This window comes from Bufo gargarizans, chromosome 1 (genome assembly GCF_014858855.1).
Source record: "Bufo gargarizans isolate SCDJY-AF-19 chromosome 1, ASM1485885v1, whole genome shotgun sequence".
Lineage (NCBI taxonomy): Eukaryota > Metazoa > Chordata > Amphibia > Anura > Bufonidae > Bufo > Bufo gargarizans.
Window position 1 is genome coordinate 119,662,011 of NC_058080.1, and position 18,090 is coordinate 119,680,100.

Genomic DNA, 18,090 nt, shown 5'->3' on the forward strand with positions numbered 1-18,090 from the left:
CAAGACTGTTGGAAGACCATTTCAGGTGACTACCTCTTGAAGCTCATCAAGAGAATGCCAAGAGTGTGCAAAGCAGTAATCAAAGCAAAAAGGTGGCTACTTTGAAGAACCTAGAAAATAAAGAAAACTCTTTGAATGAGAAGGCGTGTCCAAACTTTTGGTCTGTACTATCTATCCATCTGTCTGACTAAGATATAACCTCTTTTAGGGAGCTCAGAGGATGGAGCAGAGGGAAGGTTAGCACTGTCCAGAGAGGTTGCCTGGTCCTCAGATACCAGAAGAGACATCCAAATCAGTCTTCATACTATGCCAGACCTACAGATCAATCCAGGATTGCTGGGTACTTCGTAAATTTTGAAGCACCAAAGGGGGGGGGGGGGGAGCCTGGAAGTAGTAAAGAGAACCAAAGCTAGAAATGACCTTACCTTGAGAGAGAAAATAGTAGGCATAAAAATCCTCCTAACACCCCCCACCCCCCCCACCCATAGATAAGGGAGGACTTGCTGCCCCGACTGGAAACACTAATGGGAGGGAGCAATCTGATTTCTCTCTGTTCCTGCCCCTACAGAGGTCAAGGGTCAACCTCCTTGTGGAGCCATCATAGGGGAAGGAATGGAAAAGATTTTCTTTCATCAGGAATGGTGCAACCGATTTTCACTAATCAGGTATCATTTTAATCTGCATGAGCAACTCAACCAGGCAGTAATCCTAGTTTCATTGGGTTGATCCTACCAACAGGTGGTCATTAATAACATTTTGAAGCAGTCAATGATATATACATACCGTATGGATATTTAGTGTCAAGCCTATCATCTGCTGTTCTAGCCCACGGAAGAACGTCATCATCACAGCCATTAGGCATTCCATTATAACCAATACCAACTATCTTGTTCTCTGTATTTACAATACATGCTCCAACCTAAAAAAAAAAAAAAAAAAAAAGTTTAAATGGGCATTTCTATCTCAATCGTGCTAGAGATCAAGCCATTCCTTTCAATGACTTGTGCACTACAGAAAAGGTGTAGCTTGCTTTAAAGGTTTATGTACAGTAGCTCCCATTTACTTCTATGCCATTTCAGCAAATTCAGTTACATGCTGCCGTACAAGACTAGCATTCAGATGTCAGCCATTAATGAGATGCGAATACCCCCTTTAATAGGAGGACATAACGGTAGCAGCATACAAGTTCTTTTTACACAGGGAGGCAATGGTGCTGCAGAAAGGATTGTAGTTTTACATTTGGTTCTGATGCAGTGGTTATACTAAAAGAAGCCATAATATAATTAAATATATTATATACATCACCAAAAACTGTACATTGACTGTGTAAATGGGATTTTATATATCGCTACTGGCTAATGTTATACAGTACTGAAGTGATCCAAACACCTGCAGAGATAACAGCGTGGTACCAACGCTCCAAAAAGTGGGTAGGGTGGGGGCTGGAGCAACGTGACCCAACTCGTTTAAAGGGAATCTGTCACCTAATCTTATCTGGGCAGTCTAACAGGCTCAGGTTATAGACTCCTGTGCCCTCATTACAATAGTACCTTTATTTGTTCTCTTTTGGAAGATCTCGGCAACGGACAGACTTTTAAAACTTATGCTAATGAGGTTCGGCAAGTGCCCAGAGGCGGCATTACTGCAGCAAGTGCCCAGCCCCCTCGGCAATGTGCCCAGAACACCATACCTATTTCCCCCCTCTGGCCCACCGTCCTTTCCTATTATTACCTCCTCCTCTCCCTCAAAAATCTTGCGCCTGCTAGAGGAAAGACGCTGCTGCGCCGACCCACCCCTTCTTTGGCTTCCCTGCAGCGGCTGGTTACTTCTGCCCGCTGGATTTCGAGCTACGGACAGGCGCAATCCAACTGCCTGTTCCTCTGCCCATAATGGGCACCGCAGTGCGCAGGTGCAGGACAAGTGTGGAGCGGCGCAGGAGCGAGATTTGTGAGGGAGAGGAGGAGGTAATAAAATGAAAGGAGGGGGGGGGGGGGGCAGAGGGGTGAAATAGGTGTGGTTTTCTGGGCGCATCGCCGAGAGGCCTGGGCACTTGCTGCAGTAAGGACGCCCCTGGGCACTTGCTGAACCTCATTAACCTAAGTTTTAAAAGTCTTTTTTGGACAATTTCGGCGAGGGACAGCACAAATAAAAAAAGGTACCATTGTAATGTGGCCAAAGGTGTTCCATAAGAATTAATGGAAAATAGAGATACAATTTCAAAATTTCACTTTTTTGGCAGATTTTCCATTTTATATATCTTTTGCCAGTTACAAAGCAAGGGTTAATAGCCAAACAAAACTCATAATTTATGGCCCTGATTCTGTAGTTTACAGAAACACCCCATATGTGGTCGTAAACTGCTGTACGGGCACACAAGGAAAGTAATGCCATACAGTTTTTGGAAGGCAGATTTTGCTAGACAGTTTTTTTGGACACCATGTCCCATTTGAAGCCCCCCGATGCTTCCCTAGAGTAGAAACTAAAAAATAAAAACTAAAAAAAAAACCACATTTCAGAAACTACGGGATAGGGTGGAAGTTTTGTTAGTACTAGTTTAAGGTACATATGATTTTTGGTTGCTCTATATTACACTTTTTGTGATTCAAGGTAACAAGAAATAGCTTTTTTGGCACTTTTTTTGTTATTTACAACATTCATCTGACAGGTTAGATCATGTGGTATTTTTATACAGCAGGTTGTCACGGACGCAGTGATACCTAATATGTATACAATTTTTTTTATTTATGTAAGATTTCCATAATTTAAAAATCAAGTTTTACATGATTTTTTTTTATTTATTTTTTTATTAAAATATGTTTTAGTGTTTCCATAGTCTGAGAGCCATAGTTTTTTCAGTTTTTGGCCGATTATATTAGGTAGGGTCTCATTTTTTTTGTGGGATGATATGACAGTTTGATTGGTACTATTTTGGGGTGCATATCACTTTATCGCTTGCTATTACACTTTTTGTGACGCAAGATGACCAAAAAAAAAAAAAAAAAAGGCTCTTTTACACAGGTTTTTTTTTTTTTTTTTTGACAGTGTTCACCTAAGGGGTTAGGTCATGTGATATTTTGATAGAGCGGGTCGATACCTAATATGTATACTTTTTTTTTTACGTTTTACACAATGATTTCATTTTTTGAAACAAAAAAATATCATGTTTTAGTGTTTCCATAGTCTAAGAGCTATAGTTTTTTCAGTTTTGGGGCGATTATCTTGGGTAGGGTATGATTTTTGCATCTTTCCTAGTTTTTATTTTAATGCCGTTCACCGTGCGGGGAAAGTAACATGACCGTTTTATAGATCAGGTCGTTACGGGCACAGCGATACCCAATATGTGTAGTGTATTTTATTTTTATTCCGTGATAAGTTTTTTTTTTTTTTTTTACATTTTTTTGACCCAGACCCACTTGGTTCTTTAAGATCCAGTGGGTCTGATGTCTGTATAATACAGTACACTATATAGGGTACTGTACTGTATTTTACTTACACTTTGAACAGATCTATGCCTTTAGCACATATCTGTTCAGCACCATGGACAGCAGGATGCCTGAGAAGGCGTCCTGTTGCCATGGGAACCTTACCCGTGGTATGGAAAGGGTTAAACGTCTGACATCACAGCACAGATGTCAACCGTTTATACCAGAGTGTCAGCAATGTGCTGACACTCTGGGTATACCCACTGGACACCAATGAATATTCAAGAGGAGGCAGGCGGGGGATCTTTATTTTGGGCATTTTAAAGTTTCTGATCCCCGTGGGGATCAGAAACTGCAGGTCTGAATTGACCTATGGTTTGCTGCGATCGCCGATTAACACGCGTCGCAATCACGTTTTAAACCCATGACGTACCGGTAAGTCATGTGTCCTTAAGGGGTTAACATCATGTATGCATTACACCATAAATCTACTCCATCTCCTGGCTGGAATAGATTACTGTTCAGGCGCACCAACTGCGAAAGATGTGACAAAATATATTAAGAGGTGTGCAATATTTAATAAATTGTTTGTTTTTTTGTTTTGTTTTTTTAAACCAAGACTGCCGTGTGAAACACAGGCCTTTATTAAATAACCCCAATGTGTGTTCTAATATAAGGAACCATGTTTATATTTCTGAAGTAAAAATAAATAAAAATAATATATCAATCTGCCCTCTTTTACAACATTGGAAATGGTGGCAGACATTAACTAATGAGATTGCGCCTGTGGAGTAAACTCCAGTGCAATTCTAGCACATCAAGTTTTAGACATATTTATGAAGCCAAAAAGAATCCACTGCACCGAATAAAATGTAGTGAAAAGGTGCGTGGGCCAGGATAAGCCAATTTCACCAATGTTGCAGCAAATTTTTGTCACAAAATGCTGCCAAAAAGCACGGCCAGCAGTAGCTGGAGTTAGACAAGAGTGTCTAGCCATGCACAAAATGTATCATATAGCCCGACTGGGATAGACTAAGGGCTCTTTCACACTTGCGTTGTCCGGATCCGTCGTGTACTCCATTTGCCGGAATTACACGCCGGATCCGGAAAAAACGCAAGTGAACTGAAAGCATTTGAAGACTGATCCGTCTTCAAAATGCGTTCAGTGTTACTATGGCAGCCAGGACGCTATTAAAGTCCTGGTTGCCATAGTAGTAGTGGGGAGCGGGGGAGCAGTATACTTACCGTCCGTGCGGCTCCCGGGGCGCTCCAGAATGACGTCAATGCGCCCCATGCGCATGGATGACGTGATCCATGCGATCACGTCATCCATGCGCGTGGGGCGCCCTGACGTCACTCTGAAGCGCCCCGGGAGCCGCACGGACGGTAAGTATACTGCTCCCCCGCTCCCCACTACACTTTACCATGGCAAACAGGACTTTAGCGTCCTGGTAGCTATGGTAACCATTCAGAAAGAGCTAAACTTCGGATCCGGTAATGCGCCGAAACGACGTTTAGCTTAATGCCTTTCAATGGGCATTAATTCCGGGGCCGGCCTTGCGGCAAGTGTTCAGGATTTTTGGCCGGAGCAAAAAGCGCAGCATGCTGCGGTATTTTCTCTGGCCAAAAAACGTTCCGGTCCTGAACTGAAGATATCCTGAACGGATTACTCGCCATTCAGAATGCATGAGGATAATCCAGATCAGGATTCTTCCGGCATAGAGCCCCGACGACGGAACTCTATGCCGGAACAGAACAACGCAAGTGTGAAAGAGCCCTTAGACTGTCGAAGTATACACTGCCTACACCCAGGGTCAGCAGTCTTCGGCACTCTAGCTGTTGTAGAACTACAATTCCCAGCATGCATACTTGCTTGGCTGCTCTAAAATGGCCCAGAAAAGAGCATAGAGTATGCTGGGAGCTGTAGTTTAACAGCTAGAGTGCCAGAGATTGCCTGGACTAGACTTTAGATGGGATTCGGCCCCTGTGCCTTCCAAGTGTAACGCAAGTTTAGGCTTGCGATTAGGCTTCACAAACAGCGGTATACCTACCATAGAGTCAGACTGCATAACTGCCATAGGGTTGTGCCAAGAGTGGGTATGAGCAGTGAGCTCTTGCTGCTGCTATCCTATACTCAGAGCACTTTCTGGCAGCCACCACTAGGGGGAGCTCACTATATAGGGATTCCACTGAGTTCACTACTAGCTGTATAAATCCTTATTCATTGAGCTCCACCTAGTGGTGGATGTACGCAGCCACATTTTTTTACTTTGTAAAAGTTGTCAGGGGATTTGGTGCTTTATTAGGCATCAATGTATTCTCACCACTTATCTGCAGTCTTTATAGTGAAGATAGTAAAGGGTATAATGGAGGAAGAGTTTGCAAAGCTGCTTCTATTTTAGAAGCACTGGAGCAATAAAGGCTACGAGGAAGTGCACTTACATTGCATCACTAGCAAACTAAAGATGAAACTTTGGCATCTTCATGAGACATCCTATGCCTTATTAGGGTACAGGTATATCATGGAGAGAAACCTACGTACTGAGGCCTTCCCTCTATAAGCCTGAACAACAAATCGCTTAATAAGCCCCCTGGTGGCTATTCATCTGATGGCTGACAAGTAATACTACCGCACATTTTCCCTGCAGCAGATGGAAATACCCAGTCGGCCACCAGAAGATCCCTGTGTGCCCACCAGTTTGCCTCAACGGTTCTTATCTGCACAAGGCCACTAAGACAGACCGTTCATTAACCATCCCTTCCCTCCTCGGCTTCAGAGAAATCCAGATATACAGGAGGAAAGACACCATCTTATCCTGCAAGTAACCAGGCCAAAACTTTGAAGTTTCGTTACAAGCCAACCAATAAGATGAAAAATACAATATTCATTTAGAAAACACCCTTTTCACTTTCCAAAGACAAAAACTTTTACAAGCACTGCACGCGCTCCCCTCTATGCAGCGCTATTAACTAAGCGACAAGGGGAAAGGAATTCGCCATGTTACGTGAGAATAGTCAGTGCAACGTACTTACCTGAGAACTTGGATCTTTACTTCTCTGTGCTGATAAAAATGCAACCGCCATAAAATATTCATGCCATTCTAAGTAATCCTCCCGCTTTTTACACGTCGCATCAACCTCTTGCCTAGAAAGCAAAATGCAAATGGTGAGAGTACAATAAACCTTAAAAATCAGCATGGTAAACCATGTGAATATTGATACCTGGCAATTATTTCACGGTCAGCCTTTAACTCCCATGACACTCCCAGTCATTATGGTAAAGAACACTAATGAACCTATTAGCATAAACTATGCAGGGAGGAATTCCAGGTAAAACATGCTAAAAAGAGATAGTGCATACATATAAAAAAAAAAAAAAAAAAAAAAAAAATTGACCCCAGCATGCACAGCTGTACTAGATGATGCTAGGAGGCCAGGATTTAATGATCTTCTCAGCAGGAGGAAAATATGGGCTGGCACGCTCAGAGCCACGACTATTAGGAGCACTGAATGTGAATCCTCCGACACTAATCTCAGTGCCGTAGAGATGAGAAGTATGGGATGTGTGCGGTCTACACTATCAGACACATCATGAAACGTTTTCTGCTATATATTCTGCCCCCCCCCCCCCCCCCCAAGTATTAAATCATTGGTGGCAGTGGCCACAGGGTCTCTGACAGGTTACCATTGCAGCCAGGACGCTACTGAAGCCCTGGCTGCCATGGAACACTCCGTGCTGCTGTGTGCACTATGCACAGGGCAGCAGGGACAGTGTGAGGTCCTATTCACCCTGATAGAGCTCTATTAGGGTAAATAGGACGAGGGATGAAAAGATCCCAGGTTCTAGCCCCTAAGGGGGGGGGGGGGGGAAATAGTTATTAAATAAAAAGTAAAAAAATAAAAGTATAAATCACCCCCCTTTCCCAATATTACATATAAACAATAAACATATTACATATCACAACACCCGAAAAAGTGCAAACTATTAAGAAAATATAAAAATAAATAAATCTCTCCTACACGGTTAACGCCATAACAGAAAAACACACACAACACATTCAACTTTTAATTGCCCCATCACGCCGCTGCTCTTGTACACACTAGTGACGGGCGGCAGAGAAGCAATGGGACAGTCAAGGGCAGCATGCATTGTTTTATTCTTATTTCCTACAGTCCTCATCTCCTTACATGGCCTCCTGGTTGTGCTCAATTTAAAAACTGTGCAGACTTGCAGCATAGAGTGAACATATCCTTGGGGGAAATGCAGATTTTCAACCCTTTTATAGGCAGCAAAACCTGCACATACCACATAACCGTTCCCCATTCACTACCATCGTACTGCAAAACCGCCGTGTCTAAATATGGCCTTATACAGCTGTGCGACATTTTGCAAAATAAAAGCAGCTCAAGTGAGGACCTTCCAACTACCAGGCTACATCCTGATCACGCTGTTAGCTGAAGCCATCACCCGCATATTCAGCGGGTCAGGGGCAGTGTCAGAACACACGTACCCGCTCCCCGCAGCTGTACCGCTCATGATTACCGCAACCTTCTCAGATCTACCGCGCGGCGCTATTAGCGTGCGAGCAGTGACGTCACACCGCCATCCACTTCCTCGCTATATCACAGTCTAGCCGGCAACTCTGATTGGCTGAAATAAGCCACGCCCCCTTGCGTAGCCTGTCCAGCTGTGGGATTTTGCGCGCGCTGGATCCAGGTTGCGCATGCGCACAAGGAGTGTACGACGTTGTGCACACTGTCCTTTACCATTACGTTCAGCACTGCGGTATCGTCTCTTGTTTCCACAACTGTGTTATCTCCAAGTCAACAAAGTGCGTTATTTCTAAATTTTTTATTTAGTTAGAAAGGTTCGTCATTGGAAACAGATTGGGCTGCAATCTTAGTAAATAAAGTGTACCCTATACTGTTAGTAAGTGTATAGCAGCAGAATATCTGGCACTTTATCTTAGAGGCTACATGTATACTGTAAATCAGTAATAAGCCCACTGTGAACAGCCCCTAGGCCTCATGCACACGACTAAACGTTTGACGGTCTGCAAATCCACAAAATATGGATGCGGTCCACGTGCCGTCTGCACGTGTCGCATCCATATGTCCATTCCTCAAAAAGAAAAAAACGCAAAATGCAGACCATAGACCACTAAAGTAAAAAATGCAGATGCAATACGGATGGGATCTGTATTTTGGGGATCCGCAATTTGCCAAAAAGACTTACAGGGTACAGCTACACGGCGACTTGTATCACGCAACATTTCATGTAATGCTTGTCAATGGTGTTGCAATGTGACTGAGACACGAGAGTCATAAAAATTCAGATGTGCGAGTTTCACTGAATGCAACCTGACACAATCCGTATCTTTCGTGCGAAAGAGGCCTAAAAGGACAAGGGACTGCTCGCAAGAGCTTACAATCTATGAGTTGGCTATGAGAAACTCATTGTCTACTAAGGCCTCTTATGTGAGAATTGCAGCATGTTGTATGTTCGGCGTTTTTCACTAGCCCTGGTTCCATTCTCACGCAACGCAGAAACGATGCGTGAAAAATGACGCTCATGTACACAGACCCATTAAAATGAATGGGTCAGAATTCAGCGTGGGTGCTATGCATTCACTTCACGCTCGTGCAAAAGGGGCCTAAGGGTACAGTCACGTGTGGCGGTTTTTCACAGCAGAATTACTTACAGAAAATCCGCTGCTTTTACAGTAGCAGCAAATATCAACGACACTCATTTCTTCTACACACTGTGACATGTCAATATACTGTGTGCTGTGGATTTCCACCATGAATTTGACACTTTGCAATGCACGGGGGGAAATCTGAAGCAAATTTGCTGCAAAATCCACAGAGTCCTCCCCCTGTGGCTGTTTCCAAAGGGTGAATAATGAATTTTGTTGCAGAGTTTGTGTGACTGATCAATTGAACTAATCTGAGGAGTTGCTTTAATGGCGATTACAGGGATTTCTGCAGGTACAGTACATATGAGTGGGATAATTGCCGAAATGTATGCAGTAAATCTTACATGTGAGAATATGCAACTTAGGCTACTTTCACACCTGCGTTAGGTGCGGATCCGTCTGGTATCTGCACAGACGGATCCGCACCTATAATGCAAACGCTTGTATCTGTTGAGAACGGATCCGTTTGCATTATTCTTTTAAAAAAAAGTCTAAGTCAAAACGGATCCGTCCTGACTTACATTGAAAGTCAATGGGGGACGGATCAATTTTCAACTGCACCATATTGTGTCAGTGAAAACGGATCCATCCCCATTGACTTACATTGTAAGTCAGGACAGATCCGTTTGGCTCCGCATCGCCAGGCGGACACCAAAACGCTGCAAGCAGCGTTTTGGTGTCCTCATCCAGAGCAGAAAGGAGGCGGAACAGAGCCAAACGGATGCATTCTGAACGGATCCTTATCCATTCAGAATGCATTGGGGCTGAACTGATCCGTTTTGAACCGTTTGTGAGATCCCTAAAACGGATCTCACAAACGGAATTCGAAACGCCAGTGCGAAAGTAGCCTTATAAATGTTGCGTGTGTTAAGGTTTCTGGCAGTGGATAGTGGCTATCTCTCATGGGGTTGTCCCATGCATGCAAACATATTTGGGATCCATATTGCACAGCGGCGCCAGTACCATAGGAGTATACTGTGTCGACTCCCACATTGAAGATGGTACCATTCACCATGGCAACGTAGCATAGGTGAGTATTCACTGAGTATGGGAGCAGACAGGTATGTATCTAAAAGGGTTCTTCAGGCTTTCTTCTGCCCAGCATTTGGTTAATACTTCCCCTTCAGTCGCTCTGCCCATGCCATAGTCCCCACTGCACTCACACAGGCTGTGGGCTCTTCTGCCTGGGTCCTGACCGGATGTCTGCGCTTTTCTTTTTCTGCTGCATAATAGTAAATGCAGCTGAACAGGACCACTCTGCAACACATTAGGTCAGGACCCTGGGCCAAAGAAAGGATGGGTTTTATAGAAAGCCCAGAGAACCCTTTTATGGGTCCTTCATACTGTACGGGGACACTTAATGTGGGCATCATACTGTGTGGGGCCATGTAAGGGGGCATCACTTTGTGTGGGGGACAGTTAAATGGTCATCACAATGTGTGGGGCACTTATGGGAACATTTTACTGTGAGGGCACACTTAAAGGGGATGTCTCATCTCAGACCATGGGGGCATATCGCTAGGATCTGCACCTATATAGAGAACATAGCCCCCTCAAAATGGTGGCTGGAAGACTCCAGTTCGGCCACCACCAAGCGCTCTCCCCATAGAAGTGAATGGGAGCGGACCGCGCATGACTGGCCACCGTTCCCATTCACTTCTATGGGCCCGACGGAAATAGCCAAGCCAGTGCTGGGGGCCCTACGTCAGACGGATCCGTACAGACTTTACATTGAAAGTCAATGGGGGACGGATCCGTTTGAAATTGAGCCATATTCAAACGGATCCGTCCCCATTGACTTACATTGTAGGGAAGGCAGCCCGATGCCTTCCGTGACAACCTGTGAGATCCAGCCCCCTGGATCCCCAAAAAATAGAATGGCATTCACAAAATGATCCAAACATGAAGTAGACATGTAAAGGGCATGTAAAGTAATCACTATTTTTGGAGGTATTGCTGTCTATTATAAAATTAGAGACATTTTTGGTAAATTTGGTATTTTTTTATAAATAAAAATATAATATTTTGACTCCATTTTACCACTGTCATGAAGCACAATATTGACGAGAAAACAATCTCAGAATGGCCTGTATAAGTGAAAGCGTTTTAAAGTTATTATCACATAAAGTGACACATGTTAGGCTACTTTCACACTTGCGTTCGGGGCTCCGCTTGTGAGTTCCGTTTGAAGGCTCTCACAAGCGGCCCCGAACGGATCCGTACAGCCCTAATGCATTCTGAGTGGATGCGGATCCGCTCAGAATGCATCAGTATGGCTCCATTTGGCCTCCGTTCTGCTCAGCAGGCGGACACCCGAACGCTGCTTGCAGCGTTCGGGTGTCCGCCTGGCCGTGCGGAGCCAAACGGATCCGTCCAGACTTACAATGTAAGTCAATGGGGACGGATCCGTTTGAAGTTGACACAATATGGCTCAATTTCAAACGGATCCGTCCCCCATTGACTTTCAATGTAAAGTCTGTACGGATCCGTCTGACTAACTTTCAGACTTAGAATTTTTTCTGAAATATAATGCAGACAGATCCGTTCTGAACGGATCCCATTGTCTGCATTATAGGAGCGGATCCGTCTGTGCAGACACCAGACGGATCCGCTCCGAACGCAAGTGTGAAAGTAGCCTTAGATTTGCTAAAAATGCCCTGGTCCTTAAGGTAAAAAATGGCAGGGTCCCTAAAAGGTAAAGGACATCTGTCAACAAATTTGTCCCTATGAAACTGACTAGGCTACTTTCACACTGACCTTTCAGGGTCAGCCTGTGAGATCCGTTTCAAGGCTCTCACAAGCAGCCCCAAACGGATCAGTTTAGCCTCAATGCATTCTGAATGGATGCTGATCCATTCAGAATGCATCAGTTTGACTCCGTTCCGCCTCCATTCCGCTCTGGAGGCGGACACCAAAACGCTGCTTGTAGCGTTTTGGTGTCCGCCTGGCGGTGCGGAGCCGAACGGATCCGTCCTCACTTACAATGTAAGTCAATGGGGACGGATCCGTTTACATTGACACAATATTGGTGCAATTGTAAACGGATCCGTCCCCCATTGACTTTCAATGTAAAGTCAGGAGTCCCTATTAATATACCATCGGATCGGAGTTTTCTCCAATCCGATGTCATATTTTAACTTGAAGCGTCCCCATCACCATGGGAACGCCTCTATGTTAGAATATACCATCGGATTTGAGTTAGATCGTGAAAACTTAGATCCGACAGTATATTCTAACACAGAGGCTTTCCCATAGTGATGGGGACGCTTCAAGTTAGAATATACTAAGAACTGCGTACATAACTGCCCCCTGCTGCCTGGCAGCGCCCGATCTCTTACAGGGGGCTGTGATCCGCACAATTAACCCCTCAGGTGCTGCACCTGAGGGGTTAATTGTGAGAATCTCAGCCCCCTGATCGGGTGCTGCCAGGCAGCAGGGGCCAGACCCCCCTCCCTCCCCAGTATTAAAAGCATTGGTGGCCAGTGCGGCCCCCCCTCCCTCCCCAGTATTAAAAGCATTGGTGGCCAGTGCGGCTCCCTCCCTCCCCAGTATTAAAAGCATTGGTGGCCAGTGCGGGCCCCCCCCCCCCTCCCTCCCTCCCCAGTATTAAAAGCAAGGCTAACAACCCCCCTCCCCCCCATCATTGGTGGTAGCGGAGCGGCATTTCCAATCAGAGTCCCAGTTTAACCGCTGGGGCTCCGATCTGTTACCATGGCAGCCAGGACGCTACTGCAGTCCTGGCTGCCATAGTTACTTAGCTTATACTTACATGCACTGTCTGTGGCCGATTGGCGCTCCTCCTACTGGTAAGTGACAGGTCTGTGCGGCACATCGCACAGACCTGTCACTTACCAGTAGGAGGAGCGCCGGCCGGCCACAGACAGCGCATGTAAGTATAAGCTAAGTAACCAGGACTCCGATCGGAAATGCCGCCCCGCTGCCACCAATGATGGGGGGAGGGGGGTTGTTAGCCTGTGGCCACTGCCACCAATGCTTTTAATACTGGGGAGGGGGGGCCGCACTGGCCACCCATGCTTTTAATACTGGGGAGGGGGGGCGCACTGGCCCCTGCTGCCTGTGCGGCACCTGAGGGGTTAATTGTGCGGATGACAGCCCCCTGTAAGAGATCGGGTGCTGCCAGGCAGCAGGGGGCAGTTATGTACACAGTTCTTAGTATATTCTAACTTGAAGCGTCCCCATCACCATGGGAACGCCTCTGTGTTAGAATATACTGTCGGATCTGAGTTTTCACGATCGTGAAAACTCAGATCTGAAAAAGCTGTTATGCAGACGGATCCGCACTGAACAGATACCATAGTTTGCATTTATAGGTGCGGATCCGTCTGTGCAGATACCAGACGGATCCGCACCTAGCGCAGGTGTGAAAGTAGCTGCACTTGGCAGCTGAAGACATCTGTGTTGGTCGCATGTTCATATGCATGTTGTTACACCTAGAGGCTCTGCAGTTTGATCGACAGGGCCAGATGTGATTACATTTATATTGCCTGACCCTGTCCAGCAAAGTGCAGAGGACATGGAAGTTGCAGAGAGAGCTGAGCCTCTAGGAGTAATGGCAACACCCTCGTTGCTCCTAGAGGGTCATTTGCATATATTAAAACTTCATTTTTCTCAGCAATGTGGGCACATATGAATATGGAACCAACACAGATGCCTTCAGCTGCCAAACGCACATGTAACAGTTCAGTCAGTTTCATAGTTATAACTATATTTATGCCCTGCTGCCTATATAGGACCGCCATATTTCACAGCACAGTTCAGAAACTGTCACAATTGACTTCAGTACTTTAAAATCTGATTTTCCTAACTCAGATAGACTATTTCCTTGAAAGCCACATAACCCATCATTATGTTTTTGGAGTATGCAAGGAAATTATGCAAACATGGTGAGAACATGCAGACTCCAGGCAGGTGTTCCCTTTGGAATTTAATCTATGACCATAGTGCTGCAAATTAATAGTAGTTAATGATAGTAGAGTAGAGGATAGGAGTGGTAGTGGACTGAGTAAGTGTTGTGTCATGGTGTACTCCCTCAGGCCATTGCTCCTTGGGTTTCAGTGCAGTTGAATTATAGTACTGAAAAATGGGGCCACAGTTAAACGTAACAAAGTTTTTTACTATGTGCAATGTAGAACTGGAAATACAAACAGTAGCAGCAGGCTTTAGTGCTATTTCTATCTGGCACCAGCAAGGATTTGGAGGGAGGTTGGTGGAAATTCAGCACTTAGGTGATAATAGCCTACTGGTTGTTTGGTGATGGGTGGCTTGGCTGTAGTCCCTCACTTTACAGCTTTTTCTTTAGATATGGATGTAGCAGTCTGGAATCTCAAGGCTTTACTTGAGGACAATTTGGAGTAGTTCTCTCTGGAGAAATCTGTAACAGGAGCAGGAGCCCAGCAAGTTGCTTCTTCTCCTCTCTGTGGCTTCTCAGCAACTCCCTCTCTTGGCAGGAAGCAGGACCAGCCCATCCATACAAACAAGGATTGATTGGGAACTTAAAGTGGCCCTGGAAATTAAAAGTGTCCCCATGTTGTAGGCGGGTCTCAATTGACAGAAGGCAGAGCCAACACAAGTAGGTGGGGCCAGCAATAGCATATTGCGCCACAAAATGCTGCACCAGCAGAACCAAAGACTACAGTGCATCACAAAATATCTCCACAGAAGCTGCCATGTTCTGTTCTCCTACTCCAGTTGCTTTAGGATGTCAATATAGCTGAATTCCAGAGTCAGTAGGGCACCTGTAGCTGCTGGCCTGGTCCATAGGTACTTGACGCTCCCAGTCAAGTTAATTAATTCTGGGAGTATCAGATCATTATTTATCAGGTGGCCTCCTGGGCATCTGCACAGCGGGAAGTTTCCCTGTAGTGTTTATGGCCAATCTGTCCCTGGCTTCGAAGAGGGGAGGGACAGGTGGTTCCTGCCAATCTTTGCCATTCCTTCCTTGCTGGTAGTGATGACCAGGAACAAACAGTAAAATACACAACATCATAATAAACAATTTGTAGGAACCCCAGGTATGGGGTACTACAACACCATACTGCCACAAGGCCTAAATGTTACTTTAAAAATGCATTCATATATTCTAAACCGGAAAAATGTGGTGGAACTTTTCAGAGTATCACTTTTTGCAAAATGAAATCCACCAATCCAAGAGTTAACAGAATTACCCCTGTAAAAAGTGCAAAGAATTGCTCCTACTGTCAGGCCCTATATGTAGGAAAACTATTTTGTCTTTGCTATTTTCCCTTCAGTGTACTGGTTCCTTCATGTGTAGGCGACAAGATGAAAAGTCACCTTGGGAATTCTGTTGTGTTGCATGTGATTCTGGCTCGGAGCTCAGTGGAAGTCATTATCTTGGTAGTAAATGCCCTCCATGTGTTATTGTTTAAAAACCTTCACTTCTGCCTTTATTAGCCATTATAACCACATGGTATATCTCAGAAGATTATACAAACCCTAGGAAGCAATTTCACATCACGTGTAAGCGCTGGCAACAAAGGTTTCTGTCGCATGAAAATATTTTCAAATGGGATAACACAGCAGCACTTTGTTCCTAGTGTCCTCCCTTTCATCATCTTTTAGGCCCATTCCCTTGGTGATCCGCATTTGACTCTCAGCACCACACCGCAGTGTTACCCTTTATATAGCCAGCATACCCAGAGTGATCTTCCTTCATTGTCTCAGAAATCACAGAAGCGAGCAGCCAGAAGTAGAAAAAAATGAGACGTTTATGGCATGATTGCTCTGTGCGACATGGACTTTTTCATCTCTCGGGAATTTGAGGTGAATTTTCCATGGTTCTATAAAACGTACAATTTAAAATCAGTATGCCATGTACAATGTCATTTGGTTTGACGTCCGAGAACTTTATTATTTCAAGGGTACAGTCAGCATAGGTAGGGTCTGCAACTGTGTGAGGCTTTCATGCATTAAAGTGTTGTCCGATACTTTGGATAGTAGCACACTGCTTTATGCACAGACACATGCAAACATTGAAAACATGAATAATTGAGGACTGCATCACTGGCGCAGTGAATCACTGCTATACTTACTGTATGAAAACTAGAAGCGCTTTGCACATATTTTTGATTAAGAATATGTCGGGCCCATCTACCAGAGACAAGATGGCTTCTAACAGATGGGACCTACATTAACATTCTTGCCACTCTTGGGCTTTGGGCCTACAAAATTCAGGGTAATGTAGAATCCAGCGATATTATACTCTGATTAAGGGCTCATGCACACGACAGTATTTTGCGTTCAGTATACTGGCCATAAAACTCAGATCTGAAAAAGCTGTTATGCAGACGGATCCGCACTGAACAGATACCATAGTTTGCATTTATAGGTGCGGATCCGTCTGTGCAGATACCAGACGGATCCGCACCGAGCGCAGGTGTGAAAGTAGCTGCACTTGGCAGCTGAAGACATCTGTGTTGGTCGCATGTTCATATGCATGTTGTTACACCTAGAGGCTCTGCAGTTTGATCGACAGGGCCAGATGTGATTACATTTATATTGCCTGACCCTGTCCAGCAAAGTGCAGAGGACATGGAAGTTGCAGAGAGAGCTGAGCCTCTAGGAGTAATGGCAACACCCTCGTTGCTCCTAGAGGGTCATTTGCATATTAAAACTTCATTTTTCTCAGCAATGTGGGCACATATGAATATGGAACCAACACAGATGCCTTCAGCTGCCAAACGCACATGTAACAGGTCAGTCAGTTCCATAGTTATAACTATATTTATGCCCTGCTGCCTATATAGGACCGCCATATTTCACAGCACAGTTCAGAAACTGTCACAATTGACTTCAGTACTTTAAAATCTGATTTTCCTAACTCAGATAGACTATTTCCTTGAAAGCCACATAACTTTGGGCCTACAAAATTCAGGGTAATGTAGAATCCAGCGATATTATACTCTGATTAAGGGCTCATGCACACGACAGTATTTTGCGTTCAGTATACTGGCCGTTTTTTTAGTTCAGTATGCGGTACATATACTTATACATTCATTTCAATGGTTCAGCAAAAAAAACTGAAGTGTCTCCGTGTGCATTCCGTTTCAGTATTTCCATATTTCCGTACTGTGAAAAGATAGAACATGTCCTATTCTTGTCCGCAAATCATGGTGCTTGGCTCCATTCAAGTCAATGGGTCCGCAAAAAAAAAAACGGAAATGCATCCGTATGTCTTCTGTATCCATTCCGTTTTTGCTGAACCATCTTTTGAAAATGTTATGCCCAGCCCAATTTTTTCTATATAATTACTGTATACTGTATATGGCATAAGGAAAAACGGAAAGGAAACGGAAACACAACGGAAACAAAAAAATTGGTGGGTGCCCAATTCGCCTAGGACTCTGGGATCGCCTAGGATCCGTGGATTTGCAAAACACGGACATCGGCGATGTGCGTTCCGCAATTGCGGACAAGAATAGGACATGTTCTATTTTTTTCGGGATCGGAATTGCGGACCCGGAAGTGCGGATCCGCAATTCCGGATCCGGGCAGCACATCGTGCTGCCCCATAGAAATGAATGGGTCTGCAATTCTGTTCCGCAAAATGCGGAACGAAATTGCGGACATGTGAATGGACCCTTACTTAGATCTATTCCCATATTTGCTATCGACTTTTCTCCTCTTACTCAGGGGAACCTGACACACATTGTACATAACATACTTCTTCGGGGGGGACCCTCCATAATGAATTTATTTCTTGCTATGTCCTGGAAGGTCTTCCTACTTCTATGGTATTAGGTCTTCCCTGGTTGGTAGCGCACAATCCTGTTGTTGATTGGCAGGCCAGGGAGTGAGCATTGTAGGGACAATTGCTTAAGTAGCAGTTGCTCAGCCACCTCCATTACAACCTTACCAACATTTGTGTCCGATTTTGAAGACGTTTTCTCTGAGAAGGGGTGTCAAAAGTTACCACCCCATCGTTCATTTGATTG

General features: G+C 44.8%; 1 protein-coding gene across 4 annotated transcripts in view; it reads right to left on the bottom strand.

Moving 5' to 3' along the window:
- DCTD (dCMP deaminase) overlaps positions 1–18,090 on the bottom strand; it is an 82,063-nt gene that overhangs the window by 17,290 nt on the left and 46,683 nt on the right. For 2 of the 4 annotated variants that reach the window (XM_044288512.1, XM_044288431.1), the window contains 2 exons: positions 6,456–6,567; positions 784–919 (listed from right to left, as the gene is read on the bottom strand). In XM_044288512.1, coding sequence (XP_044144447.1) covers positions 784–919; positions 6,456–6,567 — 248 coding nt within the window. Of the gene's footprint in view, positions 1–783; positions 920–6,455; positions 6,568–7,839; positions 8,059–18,090 lie in introns of those variants that run through there. The other 2 variants (XM_044288520.1, XM_044288565.1) reach the window with 2 other exon arrangements.